General features: G+C 42.9%; 1 protein-coding gene across 6 annotated transcripts in view; it reads left to right on the top strand.

The window, feature by feature from the left end:
* DNM1L (dynamin 1 like) overlaps positions 1-20082 on the top strand; it is a 61470-nt gene that overhangs the window by 39340 nt on the left and 2048 nt on the right. For 2 of the 6 annotated variants that reach the window (XM_053258445.1, XM_053258446.1), the window contains 6 exons: positions 477-569; positions 2468-2524; positions 2774-2851; positions 7884-8051; positions 12000-12109; positions 13113-13272. In XM_053258445.1, the coding sequence (XP_053114420.1) occupies positions 477-569; positions 2468-2524; positions 2774-2851; positions 7884-8051; positions 12000-12109; positions 13113-13272 (666 nt within the window). The remainder of the gene's footprint in view (positions 1-476; positions 570-2467; positions 2525-2773; positions 2852-7883; positions 8052-11999; positions 12110-13112; positions 13273-20082) is intronic. The other 4 variants (XM_053258447.1, XM_053258448.1, XM_053258449.1 and 1 more) reach the window with 3 other exon arrangements.

Here is a 20082-nt window from a genome sequence, read left to right as displayed (position 1 = left end):
AGTACACCGCTCTGGGCTCCTTGGAAGAAGAGCGAATATAAATGTTAAAAAAATAAAAATTTTAAAAAGATTTTTAAAAAACCATTTTTTAAAAAAAAATTCAGTTAATAGCCTGGGAAAACAGGTACATCTTGAGGTTCTTCCTAAAAGCAAGCAGAGAAGCAGATGCTCTTATTTCAAGAGGGAGCATATTGTAGAGGGACACAAAGTGTTTACTGCAGGGGGACACAAAGAAGATGGGCCCAGCTTTGATAAAAGATTTTGCACCACAGGATCAGTCATCCTGCCCAAACTGAGTTATTCCAAGCACTGTGAGTGATGAGAGTTTAAATGAAATCCATGAGTGCTTCATGTGTAGTCCGAAGATAATCTGCTCAACAATTGCTCAAGATAATCTGCTCAGCAAACGGTGTGTGTCCATACCTAGTGCTACTAATGGACAAACTTTTGAATTATTTTCCCTCTCTCTCATACAGGTTCACAATTTGGTAGCCATCGAATTGGCCTATATCAACACTAAACATCCTGACTTTGCTGACGCCTGTGGACTAATGAACAACAACATTGAGGTAAGGGAGGAAATTAATCCTCTCGAATGTTTCTCTGATTATGGAGGGGGAAAGCAAAATGTCGATTCCAAATGGATCTGAGCACAGGTATTCTATTCTTCAGCCTTTGTCTCCTGGAAAGAATCAGATTTTTCACACCACCTGCTTATTATGAATTAAGCCTCTTCAATCTGCACTCTTTGGAAGTACCAGTTCAAAAATGAAATAATTGCCTTGCCTGGATCAGGCCAAAGGTTCACATAGTGTTACACTCACTTCCATAGTGGGCAACCATATAGTTTAAGAAGCTCATAAGCAGGAGAAGATGGTCTTAAGCATCCCTGGTTTGTCTCTACCATCTAGTAATCGGAGGTATAAGATAGGCCCTTTGGATTTAGTGGTTTGCTTAATGATGGTCTTCCGGCAGCAAGCATAGGAACATAGGAAGCTGCCATATCCTGAGTCAGACCCTTGGTCTATCTAGCTCAGTATTGTCTTCACAGACTGGCAGCGGCTTCTCCAAGGTTGCAGGCAGGGAATCTCTCTCAGGCCTGTCTTGGAGAAGCCAGGGAATGAGAAGCCAGGGAGGGAACTTGGAACCTTCTGCTCTTCCCAGAGCTGCTCCATCCCCTGAGGGGAATACCTTACAGTGCTCAAACTTCTAGTCTCCCATTCATATGCAACCAGGGCAGACCCTGCTTAGCTACGGGGACAAGTCATGCTTGCTACCACAAGACCAGCTCTCCTCTCCAAATCCGAAAACTTGAATCGCCCCTTTGCTAAGCAGGGTACACCCTGGTTTGCATTTGAACGGGAGACTTTATGTGTGAGCAATGTAAGGTATTCCCCTCAGCAGGCTCCTGTTCCAAAGATACCTTCCATGTCACATTTAAGGCATCACCTTAAGGTGAGCTGGTCTTGTGGAGGAGAGCTGGTCTTGTGGTAGCAAGTATGACTTGTCCCCTTAGCTAAGCAGGGTCTGCCCTGGTTGCATATGAATGGGAGTCTAGAAGTGTGAACACTGTGCTCTGGGAAGAGCAGAAGGTTTCAAGTTCCCTCCATGGCTTCTCCAAGAAAGTGCTGAGAGAAACTCCTGCCTGCAACCTTGGAGAAGCTGCTGGAGACAGTACTGAGCTAGATGGACCAATGGTCTGACTCGGTATAAGGCAGCTTTCTATGTTCTTATGTAAAGATCAGATTAAGTATGTACAGATTCTAGTGCTACTGAGAACATGAAGCAGCTGTTGCTAAGCACTGCATCCCATGAAGCCCCCTGACATCTTTGCAGTCAGAATGCTTAGTTCTTGCATTCTGACTGCAAAAGCCGTCCTTGTTGTAATGGCAGTATATCGGGGAACGTTTCAGTGTGCAAGTCAAACTTAACAACTTAAGCTTATTAGAGCAGTGGTTTCCATCTTTTCCTTTATGTGGACCACAGCATCGTCACTGAAAACGTTTGCAGACCATCACATAAGCAAACCATTTTAAACATTTCTAACATAGCCTATGGCTGACAGGAGTCAGACTTTTATATCAAGAGGTATTAAAATTGCAGCTATTTCTAAGAATTTATTATGCTCCCTCAAAAATGTGGTGCACTCATCACAGTGCATGTGCCTGCAGTAGGCCTACTAGTGGAGAAAAGGATTACTTACTTACCTAATGAGAAGGCTGATGTTGATTATTATTATTATTACATTATCCCCCACCCCCATATGACCCTCATAGACCACCAGTGGCCCTTGAATCACAGGTTTGGAACCACTGCTCTAGAGAGCAGAATAGGATGGATGAGCTTAGGGGACTGTTCAGTCAAAGAGCCCATGTCACCTGTATCGATCTCTAAAGTTTAGGCCCCTGATGCAGTGAATGTGATCCTAAGCAAAACTTTTGATGGCTTTGTGATTTTGTTTATAAAGGAGCAAAGGCGAAACAGGTTAGCCAGAGAGATGCCTTCTGCTGGGTCACGTGACAAGGTGAGTGTGTACTCCTCTTCTGTTTACTGTTAACTGAATACCCATTTTAAAAGGTCATTTAAAACCAAGCAGTAATTAACAAAAAGCTCCCTTGTTTAGGGGAGTCTAAAGAGCCATTTGAAGGTTCTGCTCCAAAAGCCAAGTGTACCATCCTCTGAAATGCCACCTCTGAGAGGGATCAAAGAGGATTAGGTTTTTAAAAAACACCATTGCCCTGATCTTATTTTCTGCCCTTCTTGCCTTCTTTAGTCTGCTAAGCCTCCTGGTGCCTTGGCACCATCCTCCCAGGAGACCTCAACTACTGGTTCCACTGAGACTGATGGCAAGGTCTGTCTCTGTTTCCTCCTTTAAGCACGGCATGCTCTCTTCTTTTCTGGTGCATCCTGATAATGGCAGAAAACCATTTTCATAAGCCACTCATATTTTGTCTCAAATGTGTGTGCCCAGCTGCATGCTCACAGAGGATGAGGTGGTTCTTTATTTACCTTTTGGCAATGGGTTTCAGTATGGATTCTGGGGAATCCCAAGGCTCCTTGGAAAAACATATCAAGGGTGCCTCTGGTGAACATAAGAACAGTCCTGCTGGATCAGGCCCAAGGCCTGTCTATTCCAGTCCTAAATGTCTCTGGGAAGCCCACAAGCAAGAGGTATGTGCATGCCCTCCTGCTGTTGCTTCCCTGCAAGTGGTATTGAAAGGCATCGTACCTCTGAGGCTTGAGGTGGCCTATAGGCCTCAGACTAGTAGCCATCGATAGACACGTCCTCCATAAATATATCTAAGCCCTTCTTAAAACCATCCAGGCTGGTGGCTATCGCCACATCTTATGGCAGAGAACTCCATAGGTTAATTATGTGTTGTGTGAAAAAGTATTTCATTTTGTCGGTCCTAAAGTTCTTGGCAATCATTTTCATGGGATGACCCCTGGTTCTGGTGTTATGAGAGAAGGAGAAAAAAATTGGTATCAACTTTCTCCACACCTTGTATGATTTTATAGACCTCTATCATGTCTCCCATCAGTTGTCTTTTTTTCTAAATTAAAAAGCCCCAGATGTGTGGCCTTGCCTCATAAGTAAGGTTCTCTAGGCCCCTGATCATTTTGTTTGCCCTCTTGTGCACCTTTTCCAGTTCTATAATGTCTTTTGTGAGGTATGGTGACCAGAACTGTACACAGTATTCCAAATGTGGCCGCACCACAATTTTGTATAAGGGCATTATAATATCAGCGGTTTTATTTTCAAACCCTTTCCTAATGATCCCTAGAATGGAATTGGCCTTTTTCACAGCTGCCTCACATTGAGTCAACACTTTCAACTAGCTGTCCACCACAACCCCAAGATCCCTCTCCTGGGCAGTCAACGACAACTCAGACCCCCATCAGCGTATATGTGAAGTTGTGGTTTCCCCCCCAATATGCATCACTTTATACTTGCTAACATTGAACCGCATCTGCCATTTTGTTGCCTACTCCTCCAGTTTTGATAAATCCTTTTGGAGCTTCTCGCAGTTGGTTTCGGATTTCACTACCCTCAAATTAATGGTGGACAAGCTCCCCTGAAAGATGAGCTACCCATCCACTTTCAGTCTTTTCTTGCCATGCAGGCGGTAGGACAGTGTCAGTTGTGTTCTAGTGAACACAGTTGTTGTATGAGGCAATGCTGAGGCCCAGTTGGGCTGTGATCCCTGCTCTGTATGAGTCGACTGTAGGGCTGAGAGAGCCTGACTCCCTGAAATCAACATGGGAAACCAAAAATGCAGCAGGAATTCCTTGTCGGATTTGAACCAAAAACAATCAAAACAATTTAGGATTGACTCTTTTTTGATTTCTCGATAGCCTGTGAGTATTGATGATATTGACAGTGAGTATTGACAGTTAATAGATTCGATTGTTTAGAAAACAATCTATGGCTGGACACTCTACATAAGGAAGGCCAAGAGGATGCTCTAAATGCAATTAAAATTCCCCTCTTGTCAACCTTGCTGCCTAAGACAAATCATAAAGTCTCACCCTCGGATCTTAGGCAATTAAGAACTCTCCACAGCCTTTCTCAAGACACTGAGGCTCCCCTGCTTCTTGTTGAGACAATTTCCAATCCATATTTAAAATTCTCAGTCCTTACCTTAGAGACACTAATATGCCCTTTTCAACATTTTCATCTATTTCAGTAAAATCAGATGATATCAAGGCATTTTTGAATAAACAAAGTAAAGCTCAAACTGGGGGTGAACCTGAGACAGTGCATGGGAAGACCATGACAAATATGGAACCCCCTGATAATTATTCTTCTAAGAGAGTCCTGCAGCCAAATCAGATCTTGCTGACAATATATTTAAACCAGATACATGCCCAATGCGGGTACAACAAATCTGCTATCAAATGCTATCTCGCACAGATACTCCGTTTCAGATTTAAGTCAATTGATTTTCTGTTTTATGACAAAAAACCAATGAGATGATCCTATGAAATTAGACTTTTACTTTCATTTGAACAGTTGTTAATGCCTGCATTCACATGATTCTAATTAGGGTAGGAGATGCATCCTACCCAAGTTCGGGAGCAGTGCACGCTCCCATTTTCTGTTCGTCTATGAATAAAAAGCAAGGTAAGAGGGGGAAGATGACTTTATCTGCTAAGCAGCAGCTGGTGGAAGAGCTACCCAGCAGCTGTACCCAGCTCTTTAGCGAGGCAGGAGAGACAGCCCTCCAACCAAGCTGCTGCTTCGCACACGATCCCCTCCTCCTTTTCCTATCTTGCTTTTTACCCACAGACAATTGGAAAACAGGAGTGCACATAGCTCTCAGACTTGGGTAGGACACATCTCCTACCCTAATTAGATTCCAGCCTTAGATTCCAGTCCTAGAACAGGTTCGCAAATCCTCAGCAGCATGCTTGGAGTTGCATGGCAGATCTTCAGGGATTCATCGGCAGGCATGTTGATGCAGAAGGGGGTTCCCTGCAAGTCTTGAAAACCCCTACTCCAGGGAGCATGGTGACAATTAAACCACCTAGAAAATGCACCACGCTTGCTACCTGCGTATTTGCTTACACTAAACTATCCATAACTGATGCAGAGTTTCAAAGTTTCCCATTTAGTCTCAATCACACACAATGCTCAACATGTTGTGAAACTGCATGCGTTAGGCGTCCTATCACAAGAGTGAGCAGGTTGCATGTGCCCTAGGAGTACAGTTGCCATGCTTCCCCAAAATTCCGGGTTTCACCTGGGTTTTAAGTATCTCTCCCCGATTGCTTAGCCCACCCAGATTCACCCAGATTTCAGATTTCTTTAAAAAACACACAAAAAAAAACCTAAGCTCTAGCCCTTGTAGAAGTAGAGCTATGGAGCAAAACGTGCAGTCACTATTCTGCTCAAAAATTATTTTCAAGCCAATTTACATAATATAAAAATTAGGCACCTAGATTTTGAGAGCCAGAATATGGCAACCCTACCTAGGAGTCCATTTGGGGTCCATTGTGGACTTGCATATTTTGCACAGTGACCTCAAATTTGAGGAGTTTAGATTGAATACGATGTGTTCAGTTTTCTAAATAGAATTTAGCAGTACAATAGGAGAAGGGCAGGTGGGAAAGCAGGGCAGAGATGTTCACATCCTTAAAAACTGGGACCTTTTACAGGTGCTGCCGCCTCCTTTTTCAAAGCTGTTTCTGCAACCATAAAGGATAGAACAGAACAGGGACTCACTCCTAAGTATTTTGTGGCAATTATCAGGTTCACACAATTTGACTTGAGTCTCATGGGATGAGACTTGCATCCACATATCAGGATGTGAAACATGTGAACTGCTGGAACAAGGCAGTATTAAAATATCCTTGCTCTTAAGACTAGAAGTCAAAATGTGTTAAGCATCTTACACATTTATTATTATTGTTGTTTACACAGTCAGACAGTTATTATTGACTGGTTTGTTTTATCCAGACATCGAGTCCTTCCCAAGGAGCTGGGATGGCTGAATTTTATTGTCAATGTTGTTGCTGTTGTTATAGATATCATCGCAGAATATAGGCTGTTCCCAGTAAGGTTGCTTTTTGTAATTGGCTGATGGTGATTTCTGTGGCCCCTATGGTGTTGAGGTGCTCTTCAAGGTCTTTTGGAACTGCACCCAGGGCGCCAATTACCACTGGGATTATTTTGGTCTTCTTCTGCCACAGCCTTTCAATTTCAATTTGTAGATCTTTGTATTTGGTGATTTTTTCTATTTCTTTTTCTTCTATTCTGCTATCCCCTAGTATTGCTATGTCGATTATTTTAACTTGTTTTTCTTTCTTCTCAACTAGAGTTATATCTGGTATATTGTGGCAGATGTTTGTCTGTTTGAAGTTCCATAATATTTTTGCATCTTCATTTTCTACAACGTTTTCAATTTTATAGTCCCACCAATGTTTGGCTACAGGTAGCTTGTATTTTTTGCAGATGTTCCAGTGTATCATCCCTGCTACCTTGTCATGCCTTTGTTTGTAGTCAGTCTGTGCGATCTTTGTGCAACAGCTGATTAGGTGGTCCACGGTTTCTTCTGCTTCTTTACAAAGGCGGCACTTGCTGTTTGCTGTTGATTTTTTGACTTTTGCTCTTATTGCATTTGTTCTTAGTGCTTGTTCTTGTGCAGCCAGTCTTAAGACTAGAAGTCAAAATGTGTTAAGCATCTTACACATTTTTAATATTATTATTATTTATTATATATTTCTCTAAGGCGTACCTGTCACTAATCCCATGCGTGGCAGCTCTCGGGATAGTTCGAGAGCGAGCTGCCGGCAGGGGGAGAGGAAAGCAGCGGCGCTGGCAGACAGGCTTGCGGGCGAGGGGTGAAAGAAAGCAGCGGCGGGGAGCGGCAGCAGGCAGGCTGGGGAAGAAAGCGGCGGTGGGCGGGCAGTTGGGTGTGTGGAAGAAAACAGTGCTGGTGCTGCCGGGCAGGCGAGTGGGGAATTAAAACAATGGTGCCAGCAAGGGGGCGGGCGCTGAGAACAGAGGGAACACCGAGAGGGAGAGTGGGGAGAGAACTAGAGGCACAGATGCTCTGCACCCGGCCCAGCTAATTGTTGTTATTATTAATTTTACTTTTTGGTTCTGTCCCCTTCTTTCTTTTCACACATGAGGATGTACAGCTAATCCTAGTCCTATTTATAACCAATCATTGCATCTGGTCATTTTAAAAGATGTCTAGAACATAATTTTGTCTATGTTCTGCCTGTGGTTTTCTTTCTGATGCATTTGCATGTCAGCCTGAGTTATGGAACAAAAATTATTTGGAACAAGCAGAGACCCACTTCTCATTCAAGTCTTGATGGACCACTCAAGATGCTTGTCTTGCAAATAATTGGTTTGCGTTGTCGCTTTTTGTTAGACACTCCCTTCTATGGGAGATGGAGCTCAAGAATCTGGAACAGGCAATTGGAGAGGGATGCTGAAAACTTCAAAAGCAGAAGAAATATTAGCTGAGGAAAAGTCAAAACCAGTAACAGTCCTACCTGCCAGCCCTCAAAGAGGCCATGCTGTAAACCTGCTTGATGTGGTAAGTCACAATCTCCAGGAGTGGAGCTGAAAATGACTGGACAAAACTGGTGTTTGGTACAAGGAAGACAAATCAGACTGTGCATCACAAATATTCACCAACAGTAGTGGTGCTGTTAGGCATGGACCTGGGGGCCCAGGTCCATGTGTCCACTCTCCTAGAGGGCCCCATAATTTTCCCAAAGGGAAAAGAGAGTCCCTTTTATATTTCTGGAATGACTTGGCCTAGACTTCTGAAATTTGGTGTAGATGTAGGACAGGTTATCAGGACAGGATTTCTAATGATTTTTTGAATTTTTTTAAAAAACCCTTCAAAAATCCTATAAGTGGCTTTGTTTTATGGGAGAAAATTACAAAATCTTCTGGAACAAGCCCCCCACCCCCTAGCTTGGACTGTCATTCCAACCCCATGTGAGAGAATCTGCCTTTGCCTTCATAAAAAAGTACAACATGCCCCCTCCTTGTTCAACCCTTTACATTTCTAGAATGGCTGGACTTAAGAGTTCTGAACTGGGCACGGATGTAGTCCAAAATGGCAGGACTCTGTGTATTTTTATTTCAAGAAAATTGGTCAATCCTGTGATTTTGAATGAATTTTTCCCTACTGCAGTAAAGCTGCCAGAAAGTGTTCTCTCTATCCATGGAGTACTTCACATCTAGTGAAAGTGGAACTGTTACATCTGAATAAACAACTTTTAAAAAACAACAAATGCACTATGCTCAAGTTGGTTTATGATCCAAAAGGTCTTCATGAGAACTGTGAAGCAAGGAGCATGTGTTGTGGTTTTAAATCCCCCACCCCACCCCTTATGAATGCATTAGATGTCCAAGTTGGTTTCGTGTTTGAATTGTGGAGCAGGGAACACATGTTGTGCCCCAGTTAGTCTGTGAATGGTCAAGATGTTGTGTGAATCCATTGGGGCTGCTTCTTCTGACAAATGCACTCTGGCCCAGATCTCTGTGTTGGCCCAGATCTCTTTGTGGCGAATGATCAAGAAGATGTATGGATCCTTTGGGGGTTGTGTAGTCCTCCCCCTCCCCCAATGCACTCTGGCCCAGACCTTAGGGCTTGCAGTATACATATGGAAAGGATGCTTATTTTGCAGGGGAGGGGGGCATATGCTTATAGATCCAGAGTCCAAAATTACCTAGCTGCACCTCTGACTAACAGCAAAAGGAGTTTCTTGCATCCCATGTTCCTTTGCTTTTCTTTGAACATGACAGTTAATTCTTTTGGCCATCGTACTTAGTATCTGTAACAGACCTCTTCTTTCTCTCTTCTCTTAAAATAAATTTAGTGACCATCACAACATTCTGGGGTTTTGAATTCTAGAAGGTACTTTTGTGGTATGTCAAGGAACACTTCCTGTTTATGGTCACTTTGTTGATGCAGGACATCTAGAGTGTTGTGCTAATTCTGCACCAAATTATATGCCAGAAAAAAATCACTGATCAGTTGGAATAGCGTGTGCAAATTAGCATAATGTAAGTAAGCAAGCAATAAGTTTATTGTTATAATCATTAGTCGTAACATAACGTAACATAGAAGAAAGACATTAAAACAGAACACAGTGTACCATAAAGTTACTTCAGCAGTTATAGAAAATTAGTTAAGCTAAAACCAACTCTACAATCTAGAACAAGGCAAAGTAGATGTAAATTTCTTTCTAAGTTTAAAAGAAAGCAAGGCAAAAGTGGCAACTTGATAATTAACATATGGAATTGCATCCGCAAGAAGATAGATCAAACATTCCACATCCGAACCCTTGAATTTTTCTATAAACTGTCTCAATGTTTTCCCCCTAATCACATCATAGAAGGGGCAATATAAGATGTAGTGGATAATTTCCTCAACTTGGCCAGCACCACAAGGATAAAGCTGCTGTTCCAACGGAAGTTTACAGAATCTCCCTTCAAGATATGCCAAGGTCATAGTTTGAATGCATGAAGTTTAAAAACTTTCTTCAATGATACACAAGTAAAATTAACCAGGTACAGGAGTACCACGTTACTCACAGGGGTTCCGTTACTCGCCTGCTGCTGCGAGTAACGGAACTGTGAGTAACACGGCATTATTCCTATGGGGAAAGAGGGCTTAGGTTCCAGGCTGGAGTGAAAATCACGAGAAAATGGTGAAAAAACTTACTTTGGCGTGCTTCACGGGGTCTCCGTATGTCTAGGAGTCCCTCCATGTGCCCAAGAATGCCCCCCTGAAGGACACAGTACCCCTCAACCCCACAAAATAAAGTCCATTTTTAAAAAAGAAATGAGCCACAAAATGGCTCCTTCTGGGCTCCTGCAGACAAAATGGCAGGCGGAAGTGACCTCCGTGGTCACTTCCGGCCCTCCAGGAACTGTGGATATGTGGGTTTTAACCCTTTCATATCCGCAGTTACTGGAAATTTGTGTCTATTAGACACCCTGTGTATACCAGACTGTGAATAACTAGGTCCTGCTGTACTGCAAGAAACATCTGTTTCTTATAATTGCTGTACCAAAATGAAAACCTTGAAAACTGTACCACAGTGGCTTCTCTATCATAATGTATATAATGGCATATGAGAAAAATATGATGGTGAAATATTCAAATTGTTCTTGAATAACAAGATTCCCATGGTGTGTGAATTCTGGTCTATATACCTAATTTGTATATCTTATAAATTGTAAATCCTAATTTGTATATCCGGTGAGATGGCAGGTCTCACTGGATATCAGCTGGTATTTTTATGGGGGTGGGGGGCAGAGTTTGGAATGGTAAATAGGCAAAAGAAGCAAGAGGACTCCATCACAGACTTTTAGAAAGCTTATTAAAACTTGGCTTTTTACCCGGGCTTTTACATAATCGTTTTTACTGCTGCTTCTGTGTGTTTTTACCTGTTGTATTGTTTTTATGCCTGTATTTTATATGTTTTTATATTTTTTAGCTTGATGTTTTTAATGCCTTTTTATTGTATGTTTTAATTTTTGTAAACCGCCTTGGGGTTGTCTTTTAACGAAAGGTGTTATATAAATGCAACAATAAATAAAAAAATATATAAATAAGAGTCACAGGCTATTGTCAGGCAAGGATATGCACCATCAGGACACTGGATACGCAGGGGAGAGGTGCAGAATGAAGTTTGGCAATGTTGCCGAGGCTGTCTCTGGCCTTTTAAAACAGATCCTATTTTTGTATTAGTAAGTTTCACTTCATAATCATGAGGGCTTAGCAACTCACTGTTAAAAGAAAACGAAAGGCAGCATTTCAAAAGCTACATTCTGAGATCATGGCTTGTTCCTTAAAGAGAACAATGACACTAAGTCTAGCAAACAATGTACCTCTCTTCTCATCGTGAAGATCTACTGGGAAGGGTTCACATTTAACAAAGCAGCAATAATGGTGTCAGCATTTCTGTCATGGACATAGGAAGCTGCCTTCTACTGAGTCAGACCATTGGTCCTCCTTACTCATTGTCTACACAGACTGGCAGCCAAGGTTGCAACCTTCTCCAAGGTTGCAGGCAGGAGTATCTCAGCCCTATCTGGAGATGCCAGGGAGGGAACCTGAAACCTTCTGCATGCGGATGATCTTCCCAGAGCGGACCCATCCCCTAAGGGGAACACCTTGCGTTGCTCACACATGTAGTCTCCCATTCAAATGCAAACCAGGGTGGACCCTGCTTAGCAAAGGGGACAATTCATGCTTGCTACCACAAGACCAGCTCCTCTTGTAGGAATTTTGTGCCACCTCCCAGGTTTAAGCTGTAAGGCTTATATTGCAACAACCTGTAAGCAGGTTGATACTTGCCCATGTTGAGTGTTGTGTGGCTTGGTTGAAACCATGTCTAAAATGTAGGCATGTCTGCCCCATTCTGTAGTTCAGTCCAGTGCTAACATTTTATGTTTAAAACCAGATGAAATGCTTACTTGTGAAACATTAAGGTTTTTTTACTCTGCCTTTTCCACCCAGCCTGTTCCTATTACCCGCAAGCTTTCAGCCCGTGAGCAACGAGACTGTGAGGTGATTGAACGCCTTATCAAATCCTATTTCCTAATTGTGAGGAAGAACATTCAAGACAGGTTAGCTATGCTAAAATATTTATAAAACATTACAGGCAAGTTTTCCTCAGTGATTGTTGTGACCTGCTTTATTATCCCAGTTTCCTGTGCAAAATCTAAATATAGCTTAGGAGCCCTGCAAATTAGGAGGAGGGGAAATAGTTTGCACAAGACAGTCCAGAGATTGTCTAAACTTGGATCTCACATGCCCAACCCACCATTCTATTGGCTCTCTTTCCTCCACTTTAGGCCAGTGGGTTGCAAGAAATGGCTATAAAATTTTGTTGAGAAAGTTCATAAATGTATTGGTGTTGAATATGGTCTTGCCATATTCTGACCTGTTGATCTTGCCATAATACTGACCTGTTGGCTACTTCGGTTCCTAACCTAACTGACCCAGTCTGAATGGTACTTTTTGGAGAGAAATCTTGATCCAATGAAATTATCTTGTGGTGCACACCTTGCCTCCCCACTGCTCCAGTTATCCTACAAAGAAGTAACAAGATAATTGTTGTGGAGATGCTGTATTCTTCAAATATTTCCCCATATGGAAAGAACCTATTGGCCTGGTTCACACAATTGTTTGAATCTAGGTTTAATGTGGGTTACCATCATGAGCATGATTTGAATCCATACCAAGGTGGGAATCTCAGATTCATTTCAGGCCATAAACCATCTTGGTAGTGGTTCACACAGTTGCACCGATACTGGTAACCCACATTAAACTTAGATTTCAACTACTGTGTGAATCAAGCCATTTTTTCATCTTCCTAAATCTACAATGTAGTTTTTCTTTGTTTTAGTTTCTGAGCTTTTGGAGCACTGTTTTTTTGGTTTAAAGTTTGTGAGAGAAATCTCTGCCGGACACCTCACTCTTGTTTTAAGCTGACAGTTATTAGTTTGTGCAAATTCATTTAGCCGTTTAGAAAAGGAAATTAAATTCTTGCCACTACTAAATTTCAACTACTTAAGCAGCTAATCCTCAGCACTGTGGTTTGTTTAAACTCTCGTTGCTTGTTTGCAGTGTGCCAAAAGCAGTGATGCATTTTCTGGTTAACCATGTGAAAGACACTCTTCAGAGTGAGCTAGTGGGACAGCTGTACAAAGCCTTATTGCTGGATGACCTTTTAACTGAATCGGAAGACATGGCTCAGCGCAGAAAGGAGGCCGCTGACATGCAACAGGTACTGCAGACACTTTGGCTCACTGATATGCTGAGAAAAATGTGGAGCATTATAAGGTTAAAATTCCATGCAGCACTTTATGCTCCATGTGCTGGTCAAGAGTAGAGATTTTCAAACTCTGCCTCTGAGTCAAGAAAACAACAACATTCTATTGAGTTCTAAATAAAACTTCTATTTAATGTAGCTGAAATACAAGGTTTGCCCAGGTCTGAGGATTTCTGCCAGGCCCCTTCCATACAGGATAGTGGTGCACACTGTGAGAAGCCTATTGGCCACATTCATCAGTTAGATTAGAGGTGGGTGTGTGTGTGTGTGTGTGTGTGTGTGTGTGTGTGTGTGTGTAGAGGATAATCTGTGATCGGCATGTTATTCATTACAGTGGGTTCTGTGCCCATGGAGGACCTCTCAGTGTAGGCTACTTAAGCTCCTCGTGTGCTCTAACTGTGTCGTGTGGCAGCACGTCTGTTGGATAGGCAGTTAGAGTGCCCAATCCGTCAGTTCCTTTTTGACCACCTCAGCATTCACCTTGTCAGACTGCTGCTCCTTGGCAGATTGGTTCTGTGGGACAGCGTAAATAACAACTCTTTCATTAATGGTTTGTCTCGGTCTGGCATTGGTTATTCCTCTTAGGATTGTTGAAAGATTGGACTGTTTATCCGGCACTTTCTTGGATTGTTGTTGGGATTCATTAATCAGGTTGTGATTTGGCTGTGACGCATGACTAATTTTCAAAACAACTTGGACTGGACTTGACTATTTATCTGAGTACACAAAAATCAACAACTGCACTAAGTGCAGCACAGTTCTCCCTTCAAGTGACGGCCATTCCCTTTGCCTGTTTTGTTTGGGAGACAGACACAATACTGCTAGCTGAAATATTTGTGCATCATTTCCCCACCAAACTGAAAAGAGCAGAGCTCTAAGATTTCTGGCGGCTATTTACAGCAATATCCTCTGGCTGGGAATTCCACGCCCGCATTCGATGCGGAGGGATATCACAATGTCTGAGCACCTGACTGAGACTCAGCCTAAGCCTTCGAAATTGGGCACAGCCTGATGGAGGCTCATACATTTAAGCGCCCAGCATCGGTCTCCGACTAATCCTCCATTTGTAAAGAGGAGAGGAGATGCAAACATGCAGCGAAAGGTACATCCCAGCAAGCTACCTCCACTAAGAAGCAAAGGATGTTGGAAGCTTTGGTATTAAAGCACTGCCCCCTGTTGCCTTCTCCAGCTGCTTCGAAGCATACCCCTTCTCCGACATCGGCACAGGACGCTAAGATGGCACCGGCATCGGGTTTGAAGGCCTTAAAGCCATCAAGAGCTAGATCAAAAGGGAAAAAAACAAAGCATACTCGTGTCTCTTCGACATTGGAGCCAGTAATGAAGTCTCCAATAATGGCTCCTTCAACCTCAACAACAAAAGGGGATAATATTCATCTATATATAGAAAATCACCCTGATGTCATTAACATCTTCACAACTCAGGGAGAGGTAGAGGAACCTTCTCATATGCTCCTGTCTTTATTAGACTCAGTGGAGACCACCCCTTCAACTTTTAAAGGTTTTCTGACAGAGGGCTTATATGTGGAAGATTATGTAGAGCAGGCTCCTGTTCCAAAGATATCTTCCATGTCACATTTAAGGCATCACCTTAAGGTGAGCTGGTCTTGTAGAGGAGAGCTGGTCTTGTGGTAGCAAGTATGACTTGTCCCCTTAGCTAAGCAGGGTCTGCCCTGGTTGCATATGAATGGGAGACTAGAAGTGTGAACACTGTGCTCTGGGAAGAGCAGAAGGTTTCAAGTTCCATCCCTGGCTTCTCCAAGATAGGGCTGAGAGAGATTCCTGCCTGCAACCTTGGAGAACTTAGCTTCTGCCAGTCTGTGAAGACAATACTGAGCTAGATAGACCAATGGTCTGACTCAATATATGGCAGCTTCCTATGTCCCTATGTCCCACCCTGTTCTACAGCAACAGGTTCTGACCTCTGGGGATGCTCAAAAACAAGCAACTTTACGTGCTCCTCAATGCTCTTGCACTGATTTATTTGGTGACACTGATCACGAATGTCCTTATAAGCACCAAAAGAGCAATCAGTGGTCTGCAATAGATCAAAGGAGAGTAACTTCTCCTGCGTTGCCATACGATTGAGGAGTTTAGGCTTTTTAAACAATGGAAAGCACAGAGAGAAATGCTGCATGCTTCCTCAGTAAGATCAGCTACGGTATGCCTCAGCATTCACAAATTATGACACAGCCCCGCCTTCTGATAATTAACCATTTAAATAGCTATGTTGTGCAATCCATTCCATGTAAGGGACAGCCAGATTTGCCTAAGAGAGAGATATGTACTTCTGCAAATTTTGCTTGTATGGGAACCAAATCTATTCCAACATCACCTTAGTTAGCTGCAGATTCAATTTCTCTTCAAGACCAGTTTTCTCCTCAGCGCTATGACCAAGAATCATCTGATGGAGAGTGTGAATCAGAGTCAAAATAAAAGGTTGCATCTGTAAGCAATGAATTTCCATTAGACACATCACCTGATGATGCGGTGGAAACAAAAACTCCTGACTCGCCAAGTGCAGAATTAAAATCATACCATACTCACTCGACTGAGATGGCTGAAGCACTTGGGCTGGGTCTAAAACCAGACAACAGAGATTGTCGATCCTGTTTATGATTTTTATACACAATCATCAGCATCACGCCCAGTGGCACTCGTGATGCTACCAGTATAGGGCAGCAAAGTCTTTGAGGGACATGGCAATGGCTGTGCCAACTTCAAAGAATCTTGAAGGACTTTATCGTGTTCCAAGAAGGTGAACTCTCCTTTCTTCTAAAACACCCTCTGTCAAACTCTCTGCCAAGACTGTGCGGCATTGAGCAAATCATCCCGTCGTCCTTCTGTGCCTGCAGACAAAGAAGGGCGTAAATTGGATGTATTTGGAAGGAGGATCTACTCCTCAGCATGTTTATCTATAAAGATGGCTAATTACCTGGCTTGTATGGCCGAGTAGCCACTTTAAGTTGCGCAGCAGGGAAATGCTTGAATAACAAGCAGAAGGTTGCAAGTTCGAATCCCTGTTGGTATGTTTCCCAGACTATGGGAAACATCTATATTGGCAGCAGCGATATAGGAAGATGCTGAAAGGCATCATCTCACACTGCACGGGAGGAGGCAATGGTAAACCCCTCCTGTATGTTACCAAAGAAAACCACCAGGCCAGGAGTTGAAATCAACGTGACGGCACACTTAACCTTTATGGCCAAGTATACACTGTTTGAGAATGTCATGACAGAAATATGTGACTCAGCAGAAGGTTTTCAGCATAAGCTCAAGAAAGCTTGTGTGAAGTCTGCTGCCTTTAACAAAACAATTGAGTGAAGCAAGACATCTTGCAGAAAACAAAACACCACTTCCCACTATAGCTATGACAACAGATGCCTCCTTAATGGGATGGGGTGCACATTGTACAGGGCTCAGGGCTTGTAGAATCCCAGTCAGAGGGCCCTGCACATTGGAGCTCATGACAGTGCTTCTGGCTTTAAAATCTTTCCATCCACTGGTGGTGGGGAAGTAGTACAGGCAGTGTTGGACAACACAACTGCCATTGCTTATTTAAACAAGACTGTTTCTCACTCTCTTTGCACTCGGAGCATCCAAACATTGAATTGGTGCATAAAGAACAATGTACAATTGCTGGCGATACATATCAAAGAGGAATTGAATACCATGGCAGATAGTTCCTCCCGTGTGCACTCAACACCACAAGCACAGGAATGGGAGATATCCTGGGACTATATAGGCCGGATATTTTGTCAATGGAAATATCCAAAGATAGATCTGTTCACCATGGAGAACAGGAAAGTGATAAAGTATTGCTCCAGAGCAGCCTTGGCCTCCAGTCACAGGAAGATGTTTTCCAAATACCATGGGGAAATCACTTGTTCTACATTTATCCTCCTCTGACACTAATGAGGAGGGTGTTAATTAAGGTTTTGCAGGAAGGCACATAGTCCATACTCTTGGCGCCATGGTGGACCTCGTCAGCTGTGGTTTACAGCTTTACTTCGCCTCTCATGCAAAACTCAATGGTTGCCTCCACATCCAGATCTGTTGTCAGAAGACGGGAAAGGTACTCCACCCCAGTCGCAGAACTCTCAAGTTGACAGCATGGAAGATAGGGTTTTGAGGAAGATATGCCTAAATTCCTGTAAAAAGTCAACCTGCAAATCTTATAGCAAATGGAAGCGGTTCACAATCTATGCTTCCTCAAAATACTTCATACCAAAGAATGCAAAAATCAAGGATGTACTCTTGTATCTGAATTCACTAAAACAATCAGGGTTGGCCAATATGTCAATCAAGGTACATTTGGCGGCATTATCCTCTAAGCTACTGGGCTGGGATTGGAAAACAGCCTTTTCACACCCAGATTGCAAACACTTCCTAAGAGGCTTGAATAATCTTTACTCACTGGTTCATGAACTAATGGAACAGTGGAGTTTATCCTTGGTGCTGTCACGGTTGACCACTACCCCCTTTGAGCCACTGGCAACATCATCTATTAAGCTAGTGACACTAAATACTGCCTTTCTAGTCGCAATAACGAGCGTTGGAAGGGTGAGTGAGCTTACGGCTCTAAGAGCAGATGTACCATACACCCAATTTTACCTAAAAGTGGTGATGAGAACTGACCCAAAATTCCTGCCAAAGGTTCTTTCAGATTTTCATTTGAACACTGATATTGTCTTACCAGTATTCTTTCAAATTCCAGCTTCAGTATTGGACACTGCAGTGCATACTCTGGTTACTGCTGTACTATCTGGAGACAACAAAGGCAGACAAACTTATTATTCATTGCCTATAAAGGGAAATGCATTGGACAGACTATTTCATGTCAGTGTATGTCTAAGTGGTTGGTGGAGTGAATCTTTTTTGACTTACAAAATTCAAGGAGTGTCTCCACCACATACTGTAAAAGCATATTCAACATATTCATGTACTGAATATGCATATTCAATATGCATAGGTATATGCATATTCTGTGGCACACATGGGGGGGGGTGTGAGGATGCAAGATATATGTTAAGCAGCAACCTGGTCATCTAATCCCTCATTTGTAAAACATTATGCCTCGGATGTGTGAATGGCAGCTGCAGCAGAGTTTGGGAGAAACATCTTGAAAAGGGTCTTGCAGTGGCTTACTGCGCCCATCTACCTGAGTAACCTTACTAATCACCCATTACAATGAATGCCTTGCAGATCACTACAGATAAACAGGTTGCTTACCTGTAACTAATGATCTGTAAGTGATCAGTAGGTATTCATTAGACGCCCCCTTCATCCCCGATGCAGTAAGCCATTCCAATGTACCGTACTTACACTGTTAGCTTTGAAGCAGCTGGAGAAGGCGATAGGGGACAGTGCTTCAATACCAAAGCTTCCAACGTCCTTTGCTTTTTAGCGGAAGTAGCTTGCTGGTATGCATCTTCCGCTGCATGTTTGTCTCTCCTCCTCCTCATGAATGGAGGATGAATCGGAGATCAATGCTGGGTGCTTAAGTATTTCGAAGGCTTGGGCTGAGTCTCAGTCGGCTGTTTCTACATCGTGATACCCCTCCATGGCGAATGTGGGTGTGGAGTTCTCGGCCAGAGGATATCACCGTAAATAGTCGCCTGTAATCTTAGAGCTCTGCTCTTTTTAGTTTGGTGGGACAATGAGGCACAGATATTGCAGCTAGCAGTATTACGTCCGTCTCCCAAACAAAATAGGCAAAGGGAATGGCCGTCACTAGAAGGAAGAACTGTGCTGCACTTAGAGCATTTCTGGGAGGATTTTTGTGTACTCAGAGAAATAGTCCAGTCCAGTTCAAGTTGCGCCAAAAATCAATCATGGGCCACAGCCAAATCGCAATCTGAGTATTGAAGCCAAATAACAATTCAAGTCAGCTAAAGAAACAGTCTAATTGGGTGCTCTAACCGCCTAACCAATGAACATGCTGCCACATGAAGAGCTGAAGTCTACACGAAGAGGGACTGTGAGTGTGCTCCATGGTATCCTTCCCTCCCACCCACCCCCCCAAAAAACCAAGTTATCTAATAATCTTATAAAATGTTTGATCAAGATTTGGTAAAAGGCTTGCTGAAAGTTTTTGCAAGGGAAAGAAAATAATGTGTGAGATTCTACAGTTCAGTATTCCATCTCTTCTCTTTGGGTTTCATCCAAGATGCCCCAGACATGGCCCACAACATATGCACCATAACTCCAAGTCCTTTACTAGTAATAAGTGGTGATGCTATAAGAAAGTTCAACTGTAGCAAAATGTGCTGTCTCCTGAGCCACTGGAGCATTATAAAGCCCCCAAGAATATAGAAACTGAACATCATGCACTAAATCCTCTACTACTTTAAGCCTGATTTACAAGCCTGAAACAATGCTAGATTGTCCCTTGCCATGTTCTGTCTGAGTTTCTGATCTGGTGTGAGAAATTTGGGGACCCACTGGGCAGAAACCTTTCTCATCTCAAGATGCTCTGTGATAATGTGGTCAACAGTTGTTTTAGAAATGTCCAGACTTTGACTAATCTATCTGACAGTCCATTGTCTACCCTGCATGACCATTTCATGCTCTTGGTTGACTGTTTCTTGCTTCACAGCATCACTCAGTCTGCCTGACCAAGGGCCTTCCTCAATGCTGGTTTTACCCCGCTTGAATTCAGCTGCCCATTTTGTTTACTGTGCTGTATGAAGGGGCCTTCTCCCCTAGTGTTGCCTCATTTTCCTCTTGAATGTCCTTTGGCTGTAA

The sequence above is a fragment of the Hemicordylus capensis genome, chromosome 5 (assembly GCF_027244095.1).
Source record: "Hemicordylus capensis ecotype Gifberg chromosome 5, rHemCap1.1.pri, whole genome shotgun sequence".
NCBI lineage: Eukaryota > Metazoa > Chordata > Lepidosauria > Squamata > Cordylidae > Hemicordylus > Hemicordylus capensis.
This window is presented reverse-complemented; position numbering and strand designations above follow the sequence as displayed.